Raw genomic sequence first — 16262 nt, 5'->3', positions numbered from 1 at the left:
GGAGGCAGAGGTTGCAGTGCGCCAAGATCAGGCCACTGCACTCCAGCCTGGACAACAGAGCAAGACTCCGTCTCAAAAACAAACAAACAAAAGGATAGCTTATAATAAAGAGTGCCAGGACAATTGGTTAACTATTTGGAAAAAACTGAGTTTTAGCCCTTCATATCTGACACCAAAAGAAATTCTAAATGATTTAAATAAATAATGTTTCTTAAAAAGACAGAAAGAAACCAGAAATTTAGTAATTTAATAACAAAATCTAATAAAATTAAATGCAAACTGGTTTCTAATGTAAATTGGAAGTATTAAAATAATAAACAAACAAAAGGAATGCATTTTTTAAATGGATTTTACCAGATTGTACCATAATATAACATTTCAGGCGGATAAGAGTGCTGATAAATGGGCTCATTCATAAGCCATTGCTGGGAGTCCAGGCTGGTCTCACCATTCTGAAGGGCAGTTTGGCAATACATATCTAGAGCTTCAAATTTGTGTATTTTTTTTTGAACCAGCAATTTCACTTCTATATCATGAAAATATTCCTGATGTTATTGGTTATGCACAATAATGACAATACTTTTTTTTTTTTTTTTTTTTTTTTTTCAGACAGAGTCTCACTCTGTCCCCTAGGCTGGAGTACAGTGGCACGATCTCGGCTCACAGCAACTTCTGCCTCCCAGGTTCAAGCGGTTCTCATGCCTCAGCCTCCCAAGTAGCTGGGATTACAGGCATGTGCTACCACGCCCGGCTAAATTTTGTATTTTTAGTAGAGACAGGGTTTTGCCATGTTGGCCAGGCTGGTCTCAAACTGCTGACCTCAAGTGACCTGCCGAAGTGCTGGGATTACAGGTGCAAGCCACCATGCCCAGTCCCACAAGAATTATTAGTGGCAAAGACATGCATTGCAGTATTGTGAGCATATTGAAAACATGCTAAAAACTGGCTGGACCCTGTGGCTCGTGCCTATAATCCCAGCACTTTAGGAGGCTTAGGTGGGAGGATCACTTGAACCCAGGAGGTTGAGGCTGCAGTGTGCCAGGATCATACCACTGCACTCCAGCCTAGGTGACAGAGCGAGACCTTGTCTCAAAAACAAAAATAAAAAAAAAAGGAAAAACATGCTAAAAACCTAAGTACCTACCAGTGAAATAAATCAGAATACATCCATGCAAGGTAATAAATGACATTAAAATAATGCTGTACAAGAATGTTTAATAAATGGAAAGCTATTCACAATGCATTATTAAATTTAAAAAGCAGATTATCAAATATTAGATATTCTGTGAACCCAGCCCTGGGCAGAAGAGGAAAGAAATTACCTGTGTGAGAAACGTGTTAAATGTCGTGGGGGAATGACAGCCGGTGGTGTGGAGGTAAAAGATTTACCGAAACAGTTGCAGGTAAAGAAAGGCAGAAGATTTATTAGAAAATACGTTGCCAGAGTGACAACGGGCAGGCAGCAGAGAGAAACTGACTGCAAGGAGACAAAGGCTTGCTGGAGATTTTACAGGGTAGTGTTTATACCATCTGTTGAAGAGGGCTTTGTGTAGTATTAATAATGCCAAGGTTGCAGTGGGCTAACTTGCAGGTGTCTGGTGAGAGTTACTTGCTCGGAAGGACTGTGTGTCCTGGACCATAAAGAAAGGCAGACTTGTTGCTTATCTGCTTTCTCTTTTTATTTTCCCTTGTTCCCACCCGCCTGACTCCCACCGGCCTGACTACTTTTTCCCTAATTAGGAATCCACAGTAAACAAAATATTCAGAAAGAGCATATGCCAGCCGGGCGCGGTGGCTCACGCCTGTAATTCCAGCACTTTGGGAGGCCGAGACAGGCAGATCACGAGGTCAGGAGATCGAGACTATCCTCACCAACGTGGTGAAACCCTGTCTCTCCTAAATTGCAAAAACTTAGCCAGGCATGGTGGCATGCACCTGTAGTTGCAGCTGCTCAGGAGGCTGAGGATGAGGCTGGGGAAATTGCTTGAACCCAGGAGGCACAGGTTGCAGTGAGCCAAGATAGTGCCACTGCACTCCAGCCTGGGCAACAGAGCAAGACTCCATCTCAAAAAAAAAAAAAAAAAAAAAAAGGAAAGAAAGAGCATATGCCAAAATGATTACTCTGATTGTGACACAGATTGGGGAGGGGCAGATTACGAGTGTTTATGCATGTGCAGTACTTCCATCTGTGTGTTACACTGACCACAAGGCAAAACAACAATGCAATCTCCATTTTGAAAAAAAAAAGTGTGTATGTATATATGGAGAAGAGATAATGACAAGAAACAAATTACTGTTTTTAAAAAGTGATGAAGTGTTCTTAGAGCAGCTAGAGTAGGGCCCCATTTTTAAGAGAGTAAAGAAATCCAAAAGATAATAAAGTAGAGGTTGCCGGTTGCTGGTTGCATCTTTGGAGGTAGACCCATATGAATACTTTATTTTCCTCTTCTCTTTGCTTTTCTGTGTTTCTCAGAATTTTCCTTAAAAAGGCATGTGATTTTGATAATAAGAAAATTATGTACCTATTTAAAACGTACTTGCACAGAACTTCACACTTACACATTGGCTCTGAATATCACAGGCTGGCGGTCTCTAGCTGCTCCCAGGGTTTCACTTCTCAGTGGCCAGGGCCACTCAAAAGGCCTCTTAACTTCAGAAGTGAGATTGTCAACAGCATCTCCTAGAGTTGGAAAACCTCCTCTGAAGGGGAAACAAATCATCATCATCAAATAACAAAAATTTTTAAAAATTAAAATTTTCCAAAATATAAATGAGATTATCTACTTTATATATCTGTGTTAAAAACTTCTCTGAGGGTCCAGACACACACACGCACACACACACACACACACACACACAATTCTAGTTATTTTTAGAGAAATTTTGCCCACATTGATCTGGCTAAAAGTTTAAAGTGACCAGATGATCCATATCTTCACATGTTGTTTATTGACATTCGCCCCCACTTGCCGGCCACCATCTTCATTTATTAAGCATTTGTTATGCGTTTGGTACTGTACTATTTACCTGCATTATGTCAATTAATCACTTATGCACGTACGCACTCTTGCCATTTTACAAGCAGGTCACTAAGCCTAAACTCAGTCAAGTCACTAGGCAAGAAAACAACACTATCCTTATAGTGTTACTCAGATAGTGTATATCACCCACTGATACCTAGTGAGATGTCCTTGCCCCATCCCCAAGCACATGGGAACAAGAGTCAAGGCAGTTCAATTTCAGGTCCTGCACAAGTTTTCCTAGTCTCCTCTATAAAGTCCCAGAGTTCGTGATCAGTGTATATAAGCTATGAGTTCTTCCTCTACTTTTGTTCTGGGTGAAACAGCAGCAAACTGCAATTAAAATTCAAAAATCTTTGCAACTAGCAAAATCTGATCCATTAGTCCAGAGCTGTAGAACCCTATGTTGCAAAAAGAATTTAAAGTTCACCTAATTCAGCTTCCAAAATAAAACGTGAACACCCTTTACAGCAAACAGCAACCCTACCCCATATTTGTCTACCCCACATTTTTTTTTTTTGAGATGGGGTCTTGTACTCCTGACCCACACTGGAGTGCAGTGGTGCCATCTCGGCTCACTGCAACCTCTGCCTCCTGGGCTCCAGTGATCTTCCCACCTCAGCCTCCTGAGTAGCTGGGACCACAGGCGCATGCCACCATGCCTGGCTAATTTTTTGTATTTTTGTAGAGATGGGGTTTCACTATGTTGGCCAGGCTGGTCTCAATCTGGGCTCAAGCAATCCACCCACCTCAGTCTACTAATGTGTTGGGATTACAGGCATTAGCCACCGTAACAGGCCCCCAATCCACATTTAACTACCTCTCGCAACATAGAACCCAAACTCTCAGGGCAAGCCAATTCATGTTTAACTCTACCAGAAAGTTTTATTTTTTTTCTCAAAAGAAGTCCTTGCAAGCTTCCAAGAATCACTCAAAAACCAGTCTACTCAATGACTTACACTTGACCACAGTCTTAGCTGATGTACCAAGATGAACTTTTTGCTGCCACAAAATCCACAGTCGGCCAGGCACGGTGGCTCACACCTGTAATCCTCACGCTCTGGGAGGCCGAGGTGGGTGGATCACCTGAGGTCAGGAGTTGGAGACCAGCCTGGCTAACATGGTGAAACACTGCCTCTACTAAAAATACAAAAATTAGCCGGGTGTGGTGGCGGGCGCCTATAATCCCAGCTACTTGGGAGACTGAGACAGGAGAATCGCTTGAACCTGAGAGGCAGAGGTTGCAGTGAGCCGAGATCGTGCCACTACACTCCAGCCTGGGTGACAGAACGAGACTCTGTCTCACAACAAAACAAAACAAAACAAAACAAAACAAACAACAAAAAAAAATTCAATCATGTCTACATGTGTGAACCATAGCCAATTCCAGTGCCCACTGTAATTCCACCTCTTTCGATCCTGCTAAGGAAATCTCCCACAATGCACATGAGTGAGAGCGACACTGTCTTCTACAGCAATAACCTTGAACCTGCTCTACTTTTTAAAAATGAAGTGAACATTTTTAGTAGCCATGCTTCACACCCAGCAGCAGCACAGTAAGGTATCTATGCAGAAAGGATTAAGATGGTTGTTAGGGTTCTTTCCAAGTGACAGGGCTCAGGTGATTCACTCAAGTCCATGGCCACCCTTGCTGGGTCACCTCCTCTCCCATAGGTCTTTTGTTCTCCTGGCCCCAAACCTCCACTGCTTTCTACATTGTCAGAATAGATCAGTAGTTCCTGTTTCCTTCTCACTTACCGACCTGCACATGTCACAGATTCTCAGCATATTCCATTTGCAAGAAAGCCACTGTTTTAGAGTGGCTCTCTGTTTTGTTTTGAATGTTGAGAGGAGCTCATGGGCATTATTGCTGCATCACCTGCCACACAACTGGGGAGGTGTCACTGGCTTACCAAAAGGCAGGGATGACGGCCCCTCACCCCTGTGGCCCAGATGGACTCCTCTGACAACCGGGGCAGAGCTAGGAAGACAACACAGACTCTCATGTTGCCTGCACAGAGCTCCCCACAAGACCACACTTCCTCTCGGGCTTTCAAGGGTACATCAATATAAGATAAATGACACATTCTACAAAACCGCCTGCAAACATGGGCACCTGAGCCTGCTTGGTCTGCAAATGTTTCAAGGCTCAGCGAGGCTGTTGTGGATGTTTTCCCCCGAGAGCTCCAGTGGTGGAGGTCTGCACATTCAGGTAGGAGCTCCTGTTCATGTCCGAATGGCACCCCTGTCTCCTGGTGTTCTTCAGGTGTGTCTCTGGGGCAGCTGACACCATGTTGAGGACACAGCCTGTTACAGTCAGGTAGGGCAATAAAGAGTGGAGTGGCGGGCAGGAGGTGAGGCACGGGCAGTGGCCCTTCCTGAGGGGCTCCCATGCCCCTCTTAGAGCCTGCTGTTCAGACTTGGAGGTGGCAGCAAAGAACGGGTCCCAGCACTTCTCTTTGCTCATGTTGCCGCTGCATGCACTTTCTGTTGGCTTCCTCCGAGAGGTGTCTGGTGCAGTTATCACCCATAGGAGCCTGAGCTGGCTGGAGCTCCGGGACATTCACCTGGCTCAGTTTTTCCCACCTGAGAGGTGCCTGCGTGCTGCCTGCCAGGGCAACCGTTGTCTGATTCCAACGTGATCACAGCAACCGCAAGCCAGCCACAAGTCTCTGTCTTTGTGTGCCTGGGGTTTACTGCGACCGTTGGGGATTCAAATGGGATCAGATTGAAATGGGCAAAGAATCCTCTGAAGCCTGGACTCTTTCCCGAGGAAGTCAAAGAGAATGGCCAAGGAGAGGTTGGAGGACCCCGGAGGAGGGTGATCTGCACCCTCCACTCCCACATCCCCCACAGCCCCCAGTAGAGGGGAGTCAGACAAAGTTGCCACCATCCCTGGGACCACCTGCACACCTGCCCCTTTTATGTGGGGATGTTATGTAGGGCGGCCCCTCTCCAACCCCAGCAGCACACCGCCCTGCAGACACCCAAGCTGCGTGGGACAGAACCAACAAGTTCACTTACCAAGGCAGATGCGCCCATCACCCCTGCAAGGCAGATGTGTCCATCACCCCTGTTCTTTTCCCAGCTTCCTCATGTGCCAGAGCCGCCTTAGGAGCTGTGGAGGAAACTCCAGGGCCCATAGAAATTGCTTAGAGCTTTGGAACCCACGCAAGAGATCCATCCTCAGGAAATACTAATCTGTGTTATCATCATTATTTATTAGCATTAGTTATGTGTTCTAGAAATAACAACAGAACAACCTAAGTGGTTGACTATAAAGAGGAGTTTCAATAAGCTGTGGTCATTTACTTGGTACGCAACTATTAAACTTTAAAAATGGTGGTTCTAAAGATTCTGTAAGTGATTCAGGGAAGGTTTATGCAACGAAGTAAAGGAAAAGCAGGACGTAGCACTGCATTTATAGTAAGCAAGATTGAGACCAGGCCTTGCGACAGAAGCACAAGAAAGCATCCCTGAGTGTGCTCTGGAGGGACTAGAACCTTCTTTACACCTTTGATAGTGAGCTCTCCTCCCCTCCCCTCCACCACAAGGCCTCCCTCTCTCTTCCCTGACCCAGGACAGTGATGAAATCCCCTCCCCCCAGGACGCTGGGAAGGGAATGGGTTGTGGGTTTGTGCTGGGGGAGGCTTTTCCTCTTTTCATCTGCTCATTCAATCACAGATTTACTCTTCAGTCCCTTAGTTGCTCTTTGGCCTACAGCACGTGGCTTTTTGTCCTTTGGCCTCCTAAAAATTAGAGGTAACAATTGCTTTCCTGTTGTATGTCCAGCACGACAGACACTGCACACACAGCCACCCGGCCCTTCACAAAGACGCAGAACAAAGTGGGGCTTTGGGACTGATTTGGCCATTTCTAGCTGTGTACAAGGCAGCATTGATCTGAGCCTCAGCCTTCCTATCTGAGAAATGGAGCACCTCACACAGCACCTGGCCCAGAAGGTCACATAGGTAAAAGTGTGGCAGAGGTTGTGCCCTGCACGAAGCATTGGCACTTGTTCCTCAGTGTTGACTGCAATCAGCCACAGCCCAGGGCCTCCTTCCCTGCTGTCAGGCTGAGCAGGGAGAAGACGGTCCCTGCTCTAGCTCCCTGCTGCATCTAGAATGCACTCCAGCTCTCCCCAGTGCTGAGGCCTGCCATCTCCCTGCATGTCCCCCAGCATACACACACACACACGCACACACACACACTGTACAAACGCCCTTCCCTCCTCCAGCTCTGTGCCCCTCCTCTCTCTGCCTGGACCCCCTAGGGCTCCTCCTCAGTCTTCTCCAGGACCACTCCCCATCATCCTACAAACATGCATCCTATCCAGGAGGCCCCGGGGTGGTCTCTGTCACTGCACTTACAGCACTTCTCACTCTCTGTCATTCTTTCTTCCCTGTGTTTTTCTTCATTATCTCTGTCCACTACACCGTCCCCTTGAGAGACCACATGTGCTTCTTGAGCATTGCTTAAACCCTGCCTTGAACAGTGCACACATGTCGTGGGTGCACAGTGAATGTCAAATCGATGAGCAAATGAACATTATGCTTATAATGAAAACAAATCAGGGCCTTCATCCTTATCCTCAGAGAGCTTTTTAAAAAGATTCTGCAGGCCGAGCCTGGTGGCTCACACTGTAATCTCAGCACTTTGAAAGGCTGAAGTAGCAGGATCCCTTGAGCCTAGGAGTTTGAGATCAGCCTGGGCAACATAGTGAGACCTCATCTCTACTAAAAATTAAAAAATTAGCCAGGCACTGTGGTGGGTGCCTTAGTCCCAGATACTCGGGAGTCTGAGATGTGAGGATCACTTGAGTCCAGGAGGTCAAGGCTACAGTGAGCCATGATCATGCCACTGCAAACACCAACCAGCCTGGGTGACCGAGTGAGAATGTCAAATTAATCAATTTTTTTTAAAGTTTTAAAAAATGATTGTGCAAAAAGGTAAATACAGTATGATTCTACTTGTAGGAGGTACCAAGAGTGGTGTCTCTGAATTTGTCAGAGAAACTGAAAATAGCATAGAGGTTACTTGGAACTGGGGGATGGGGCATAGGGGGTTGGTGCTTAGTGGGTACAGTTTTAGCTTAGGAAGATGAAAAAGTTCCGTGGATGCATGGTGGTAATGATTGCACAAAAATATAAATATACTTAATGCCACTGGAGTGTATACTTAGAAATGACTAAAATGGTAAATTTGTGTTATGCATGTGTTTTGCCACAATTTTAAAAATAGCTTTTAAAAAAGGGTTGTGGAGAAAGATATAAACACATTAAACAACTGCAGAATTATGAGACAACATATGAATAAGTGGCACCAACAACATAAGACAAGAAGTGACACATACTGCTTGATTCTGGCCCCAAAAAGTCCAGTGCTGAAGGCCATCTCTGGAGTGGAGTGTGGCTTTGCACTGAGCATTGCCCTCTGGGAAGGGAAGTGAGTTATTTTTAAGCTTTCCATTTGTAAAGGTATTATAACCGCAGTAATACATATTGCAAAAATTAGCCACTAGAAACAACAGCAAGGGAAACACATCTTGGTGTAATTTCTTCTCATGTTTTAAAAACATTTTTTACATTTTATATGGTTATAATCATGCTGAATGTATGTTTGTATCAAGCATGCTGTCTGCGTTTTCCTTGTCAATCTTTCCACAGGTTTCGTAATTCTAAAACATCATGTTAATCCCTAAAAATATACTGAATGCATTATCACTGTTTACTTAAGTATTCCTTTATTTCTGAACATTTCCATTGCTTTTAACATTTAACATCTCTGTTCATACTGTATTGTGCCAAGCCTAAGATTACATCCATTGGAGAAACGTTCCAGATTGGATTACTGAATCTACCCGTATAAACATTTTGATAGCTTTTTGTATTGCTTTCTGAGGTCATCATGACTCTCACCTGAAATAGATATCCTCTTTTTTTTTTTTTTTTTTCCTGCTGGGGTATAAGTGGAAAACACATTTTCAGCATTGATATAATTTTGTGTTAGAAGATTGCAGCACTTTAAAACTCTTTTTCCCAAGAGCTAAAGGAGAGTTGATGCTATAAACATGGCAGGAACTCAAAACCCTGGGTACAGTCCCTGGTTCATCTCTGCCCTGTGCCTGGGGCAAGTCAGGGCAGGACTATTGGGAGCTGCAATCCAAGCACAATGTTGCTCGGAGTTGCAGAAGGAGAAGCCACAGGGCAGACAGACAATACAGAACCTTGAAAGAAGTGCCCAAGCCTGCGCCAGCCCTCCAAAATCAGAGAGGAGCTGGGCTTGAAAAGGCAAAGAAAGAAAGAAGGCGGAACGAGCTGCAGCGAAGGAATTAACCAGGGGGAAGAGAAGGGCGGAGGAAGCAGGGGGCTCAGAACACTCCCTTTGGAGAGGACTGGGTTTGTGGGGGCTTTCCCCTGCTGCAGCGGGGCCTTACTAAACATGAAACTGTGATTTTCGGAGGGTTCTGAAGGCGTTCACCTAGGGAAGGAAAATGTTCCATTTGGGGGTCCACACTGGGTTAAAAACAATGCCTCTGCCTGCTCTCAGTTATGGAGGTCCCTCAGTGTCTTCAGTCAACTCTGGGCAGTTCTGAGGCTGCAGCAATACCCGAACTCTGCCTATGCCCCAACTCGGCCCAGGGCCTGAAGGAGCCCCAGTGTGATCTTAACTCAAGTGTGCCCGCAGGACAAGGCGCCATGTTGCTTCCCTATCACATCACAACACAACTAGGAACAAAGCTCCCGTCTGCTGAGTGCCTCACAGGCACCAGCACTGTGCTGGGAGTTGCGGGTTCTTTGGGGAGAAAGAGGTGGATATTAGCAACTCCTTTAGCAGGGCTCAATGGCATCCTAGAAATCACACCACATTTGATAAATCTGAAAGCTAGGATTCACCCCAGGCGGCCTGACTCCAACGCCTTGAGAATTTAAGGAGCAGCAGTCTTCAAGAATTTGATGAAAAACTTGGGAGCAGACCAGTGTAACCTAATAAAAAGTCAAAGTTATTGGATTATTTGAAAAAAAAAAAAATAGTAAAGTTGATCCTTTCAAGAGCATCTATATAAAAAGAGCACCTATATTCAAAGCCAGCTACACGACCCGTGGTGCAGGAGAAGCCGGGAATTGGCTCAGAAAAGGTCGGACAGACAGGATGGCTCAGTAATTAGGGCTGGCACATAGCAGATCTGGGCTACCTGTGTGATTCTGAGCAAGTGAATTAACCTCTTTGAACCTTGAATATAAAACAAGAATAATAATAATATCTACCTCACACATGAGCATTAATAAAATAGCGCTTGCAGAGTGCATGGCACATAGTACTCAGTGAATGGTAGCTGCTAGCATTGTTATCTTAATGATCACTGTTATTACATTATATTCTAGTTATTTTTGATATTTTGGAGACTAGCCTAAATCTCACCACTCAGGCTACAGAAAGGATGTTTCACTAACCTTGGAAATTCCAGTACAGTACCTCAGAGATATCTCAGGTTCAGTTCCAGACCACCACAATAAAGCGAATATCACAATAAAGCCAGTTACATACATTTTTTGGTTTCCCAGGGTACATAAAAGTTATGTTTACCCTATAAGGTAGTCTACTAAGTGTACAAAGACATTATGTCTGAAAAAACCAATGTATATATCTGAATCAAAAATAACTTATTACCAAACATATACTAAAATCATCTGAGCTTTTCAGTGAGTCGTAATTTTTTTGCCAATAGCGGTATCTTGCCTTGATGTCGATGACTGCTGACTGATCAGAACGGTGGTTGCCAAAAGTTGGCGTGGCTGTGCCAATTTCGTAAAATAAGACAACAACAAAGCTTGCCACATTGATTGACTCTTCCTTTCACAAAAGATTTATCTGTAGCATGCAATGCTGTTTTATAGCATTTTACCTACAGTAGAACAGCATTCAAAATTGGAGTCACGCCTCTCAAATATTGACGTCTCTTTATCAACTAAGTTTATGTAATATTCTACATCTTTTGTTGTCATTTCAACAATGTTCACACCATCTTCACCACGAGTAAATTCCATTTCAAGAAACCACTTTCTTCACTTATCAGAGAGAATAAACTCCTCATGTGTTCAAGTTTGATCATGGGATTGCAACAATTTAGCCACGTCTTCAGGCTCCACTTCTAATTCTAGTTCTCTTGCTATTTCTACCATACCTGCAATTACTTCCTCCACTGAAGTCTTGAACCCCTCCCTCCAACTCATCCAGAAGAATTGGAATCACCTGCTTCCAAACTCCTCTTAACGTTGGTATTTTAACCTCCTCCCATGAATCACAAATGTTCTTTGTTGCATCTAGAATGGTGAATCCTTTCCAGAAGGTTTCGCCCAGATCTATCAGAGGCATCATCATCTATGGCAGCCCTAGCCTTACAAAATGTATTTCTTAAATAACAAGACTTGAAAGTCAAAATTACTCCTTGGTCCATGGACTGTAAAAGCAATGTTGTTTTACCAGTCATGAAAAAACAATATTAATCTCCTTGTACATCTCCATCAGATCTCTTGGGTGACCAGGAACATTTTCAAAGAGCAGTAATATTTTGAAAGGAATCTTTTTTCCTGAGTGAGTCTCAACAGTGAGCTTTAAATATTCAGTAAACCGTGCTCTAAACAGATGTGCTGTCATCCAGGCTTTGCTATTCCATTTATAGAGTATAAGTAGAGTAGATTTAGCATAATTCTTAAGGGCCCTAGGGTTTTTAGGATGGTAAATGAGCACTGGCTTCAACGTAAAGTCACCAGCTGCATTAGCCACTAACAAGAGAGGCAGGCTGTCCTTTGAAGTCAGGCATTGACTTCTGTCTAGCTGTGAAAGACCTAGTAGCATCTTCTTCCAATAAAAGGCTGTTTTGTCTACATTGAAAATCTGTTGTTTAGTGTATCCACCTTTGTCAATAATCTTAGAAAGATCTTTTGGATAACTTGCTGTGCTGCAGCACCTATTAGTTTCTATATTAGCACCTGCTTCTTCACGTTGCATTTTGATGTTAAGGAGATGGTATCTTCCCTTAAACCACTTGAATCAACCAACCTCTCCTAGCTTCAAACTTTTCTTCTGCAGCTTCCTCACCACGTCAGCTTTCATAAAATTTTAGAGAGTTGGGACTTCGCTCTGGATTAAGCTTTCGCTTAAGGGAATTTTGTGGCAGTTCCGATTTACCCAGAGCACTAAAACTCTCTCCATTATCAGCAATAAGGCTATTTCGTTTTCTTATCATTCGTGTGTTCACTGGATTAGTACTTTTAATTTCCTTCAATAACTTTTTCTTTACCTTCTTAACTTGGCTAATTATTTTGACACAAGAGACTTAGCTTTCAGCCTATCTCCACTTTCAACATCCCTTCCTCACTAAACTTAATCATTTCTAACTTTTGATTTAAAGTGAGAGATGTGCAATTCTTCCTTTCCCTTGAACGCTTAGAAGCCATTGTAGGGTTATTAATTGGCCTGATTTTAATATTAATTGGCCTAATTTTCATATTATGCCTCAGGGCATAGGGAGGCCTAAGGAGAAGGAGTCAGAATGGCTAGTGGTGGAGCAGTCAGAACACACCCAACAGGTTCACTGTCTTACATGGGCATGGTTCATGGTGCCCCAAAACAATTCAAATAGTAACATCAGAAATAACTGATTACAGTCACCAGAACAGATACAATAATAATGAAAAAGTTTGAAGTATTGCAAGAATTATTAAAAGGTGACACAGAGGCACAAAGTCAACACACGCTATTAATAAATGATACCATTTGATAGATTTGCTTCATGCAGGGTTGCCACAAACTTTCCATTTGCTAAAAATACAACATCCGTGCAGCACAATAAAAAATAAAATACAATAAAATGAGGCATGCCTATACTTTAAACAGTGCCTGGAACACAGCAGGTACTCATTACATACAGTTATTCTGTTAATTACGAATATATGTTTTTATTTTATTTATTTATTTATTTATTTATTTATTTTGAGATGGAGTCTCGCTCTGTCACCCAGACTGAAGTGCAGTGGTATGGTCTCAGCTCACAGCAACCTCCATCTCCCAGGTTCAAGCAATTCTCCTCCCTTAGCCTCCTGAGTAGGTGGGACTACAAGTGCCTGCCACCACACCCGGCTAATTTTTGTATTTTTAGTAGAAACAAGGTTTCACCATGTTGGCCAGGCTGGTCGCAAACTCCTGACCTCAGGTGATCTACCCGTCTTGGCCTCCCAAAGTGCTGGGATTACAGGCATGAACCACTGCACCCAGCCAGTGAATATACATCTTTAATATGTAATTACCTTCTCCCATGAATTATGAATTATGTCAAATATAAAGAAAACTACTGAAGGTAATATACTAGCTGCAAGTTTATTTAGCAAATTAGCAGATTTGCTAAACAAATCTGTCAGATTTAGCAAATTTAACTTTTGCCAAATTTGCTTCAGTCTTTTATTTCAAGCAATAAAATGTTTGTGTTGAGACCCCTTCTTCACCCCTATTCCATCCTCAATACTGCATACCCTATCTTGAAATTTGTGGGTTCTGCCTTGAGGCTTTGTTTATACTTGTGATTCTCTTATTATGTAAGTATCTATAAACAATGACATAATAATGAATAATATATGGCATGTGCTTTTATTCTTTATAAGTAATGTCAGACTGTACATGCGCTTTTAAAATTTGCTTATTTCATTCAACATATATATATATTTATTTATTTTTATTTATTTATTTTTTTTGAGACAGAGTCTCGCTCTGTCACCCAGGCTAGAGTGCAGTGGCGCAATCTCGGGCTCACTGCAAGCTCTGCCTCCCGGTTCACGCCATTCTCCTGCCTCAGCCTCCCGAGTAGCTGGGACTACAGGCACCCGCCACTATATCCGGCTAATTTTTTGTATTTCGTTTAGTAGAGAGGGGGTTTCACTGTGTTAGCCAGGATGGTCTCGATCTCCTGACCTTGTGATCTGCCTGCCTCGGCCTCCCAAAGTGCCAGGATTACCAGCGTGAGCCACCGCGCCCGGCCACATTCAACATATTTTTGAGATTTACCTGTGTTGATGCCTGTGGATCTAGTTCATTTATTTGTGTCACATTTTATTAATGTATTACAGTTTTATTCATTCCCCTATTATTAGATATTAGTTTGTAATTATTATAATTTTCCAATTTCTGTTGTTTGTGCTTCTGTGAACACTCTTGTACATCAAAGCTTCTCTGAGCAATGAACCTAGAAGTGGAAGTTCTGGGGCCAGAGCATCTTCATTTTTAATAGATATTTTTACTAGATATCCCAAATTATCTCCACAGCAGTTGTAACAGTTTACATCCCCATCAGCATTGCATAACAGTTATTTGGCCATATCCTTCCCCGTGCTTGATGTTATTGGTCTTGTTCATTTTGCTAATTTGAGTCTAAAATGATATCAGTTGTTTTCATTTGCATCTCACTGATTCAAGTAAGGTTTGGCATCTTTTTATTTGGATATTGGCTTGGTCATATACTTTGCCCATTTTTAATTCTGCTGTCTTTAACTTATTACTTTGTGAGAGTCTGATATGTTATGGACGAAAATCTTCTGTTGCTTTTATGCACTGCAAATGTCTTCTACTAATTTGACACTTACATTTTGTATTGGTTTTTGCCCTGCATACTTTAAACAAATGTTTGAATGGTAACATCACACTTTTATGGCTTGTGCTTTTATATTTTGACCAAGAAATTCTGTCTTTATCATGTCTCTGTCTTAAAAACACATTTTTAAAAAAGTTTTGAAACTTTGCTTTTCATATTTATTCTATCTGGAGTATACACTTGTGAATGGTTTGAGATAAAGTTCAAGTTATACATTTTTCCCACATGGGAAGCCAATGTCACAGCACCAATGATCGAATCCTTTACCCACTAGAGTGCCCAGCCATCTCCAACATTTTCACATCTGTATTTTCTAGGCCCCCTACTCTCTTTCATTGTTCTATTCGTGTTGAAGTTACTAGAGTATATAAATAATGATATTTGGAATAATGGGTCCCCCCCTTACCCTTTGGCAAAATTATTCAGCTATTTTTGGTCCTTTATACTTCCACATGAATTTGATAATCAGCTTGTCAGGAAAATCTGGTTGTGCAGTTTGAATGCACTGGATCTGTAGATTAACTGGGGAAAACTGACATCTTCCTGAAGTTGAGTCTTTATGTCCATTATAATGCACCCCAGAGGATAAGTTTCCATCAGAATAAATTCTCTGACATTTGTGACCGTCTTGTCTTCCAACCTGTGGTGACAATAGCCACCCTACCTTACCACTCTCCTGAGAGAAATTTTTAAAGCATGAGGATGTCTCTGAAGTCTCCTGCAGCTGTAGACCCACACATCCTTGATTCCAAATGGCAGAAAACTAATTTGCAGGTCAGACACTATTGAAATTCACCTTGATTAACCATGGCAATAAAATTGAGAGTGATGCCTAAGAGGGAGGATAAAACCCTCACCCGCTTTCCCAAATGAGATGAACTTTGGGCAATAACTGAGTAGGTAATTCTCTGTGTGTGGTTTCCTCTTTCTGAGAAGAAATCAACAGAAACAGAGTTTTCTGACTTTGAGATCCTGAATCAAATGTGTTTGGATCCTGTGGTAACCTTAGGCCTATCGAGTGTTATACACCAGCTCTTTCTGTGTTTAATTTGTCACAATATCTCACTCGACTAAGTCACAGAAAAAAAAAATCAGTCATTACTTAATAAGTAACCAACACCTTGACTTGGTGCATGTATTGAGACTCTCTTGTTTTTCTTTTTGCAAGGCCTCAAGGGGAAGGTATTTCAGGAATCCTTGTCCCCCGATGCCTGCACGGAAACTACAGCAATACTGCAACATTACAGAAGCTGCTTAGCCCATGGATCCTGAAAACCATAGGCAAGAAGCACAGGTCCCGATGAGTGGATCTTTACCACTTTTACCAGATTCCTCCCTCCTGCAGAGGGATCATCCCACACACCCAGCAGAGACTTCTCTGCCACCATCAACCCCCCAAGTCATAGGGGGCTCAAGTTCTGCCCTGGTGAGCTGTGGTCCCCATCCTTGTGAACCCCTAAAGTGTTCACCTTGTGGAACTAAATGTATCCATCTTGAATAAATTTGCCCAAAATCCTAAAGACTGGGAAAAGGGAACCATTGAGCTTGTTAAGTACTGGGGAACATCTTTGCTTCCTGCATCTCTAGCACCAGATCAC

The 16262-nt window shown here is 42.8% G+C and overlaps 1 protein-coding gene across 2 annotated transcripts in view; it reads left to right on the top strand.

The window, feature by feature from the left end:
• CD8B (CD8 subunit beta) overlaps positions 1-16069 on the top strand; it is a 46783-nt gene extending 30714 nt beyond the window's left edge. Inside the window, exon 6 of one of the 2 annotated variants that reach the window (XM_008008498.3) lies at positions 15833-16069. In XM_008008498.3, coding sequence (XP_008006689.2) covers positions 15833-15968 — 136 coding nt within the window. In that variant the 3' untranslated portion in view covers positions 15969-16069. The remainder of the gene's footprint in view (positions 1-15832) is intronic. The other variant, XM_008008499.3, reaches the window with a different exon arrangement.
• Positions 16070-16262: the final 193 nt, after the last annotated feature.

The sequence above is a fragment of the Chlorocebus sabaeus genome, chromosome 14 (assembly GCF_047675955.1).
Source record: "Chlorocebus sabaeus isolate Y175 chromosome 14, mChlSab1.0.hap1, whole genome shotgun sequence".
NCBI classification, from domain to species: Eukaryota; Metazoa; Chordata; class Mammalia; order Primates; family Cercopithecidae; genus Chlorocebus; species Chlorocebus sabaeus.
The sequence above is the reverse complement of the archived record's forward strand: the minus strand, read 5'-3'. Positions and strand labels throughout refer to the sequence as shown.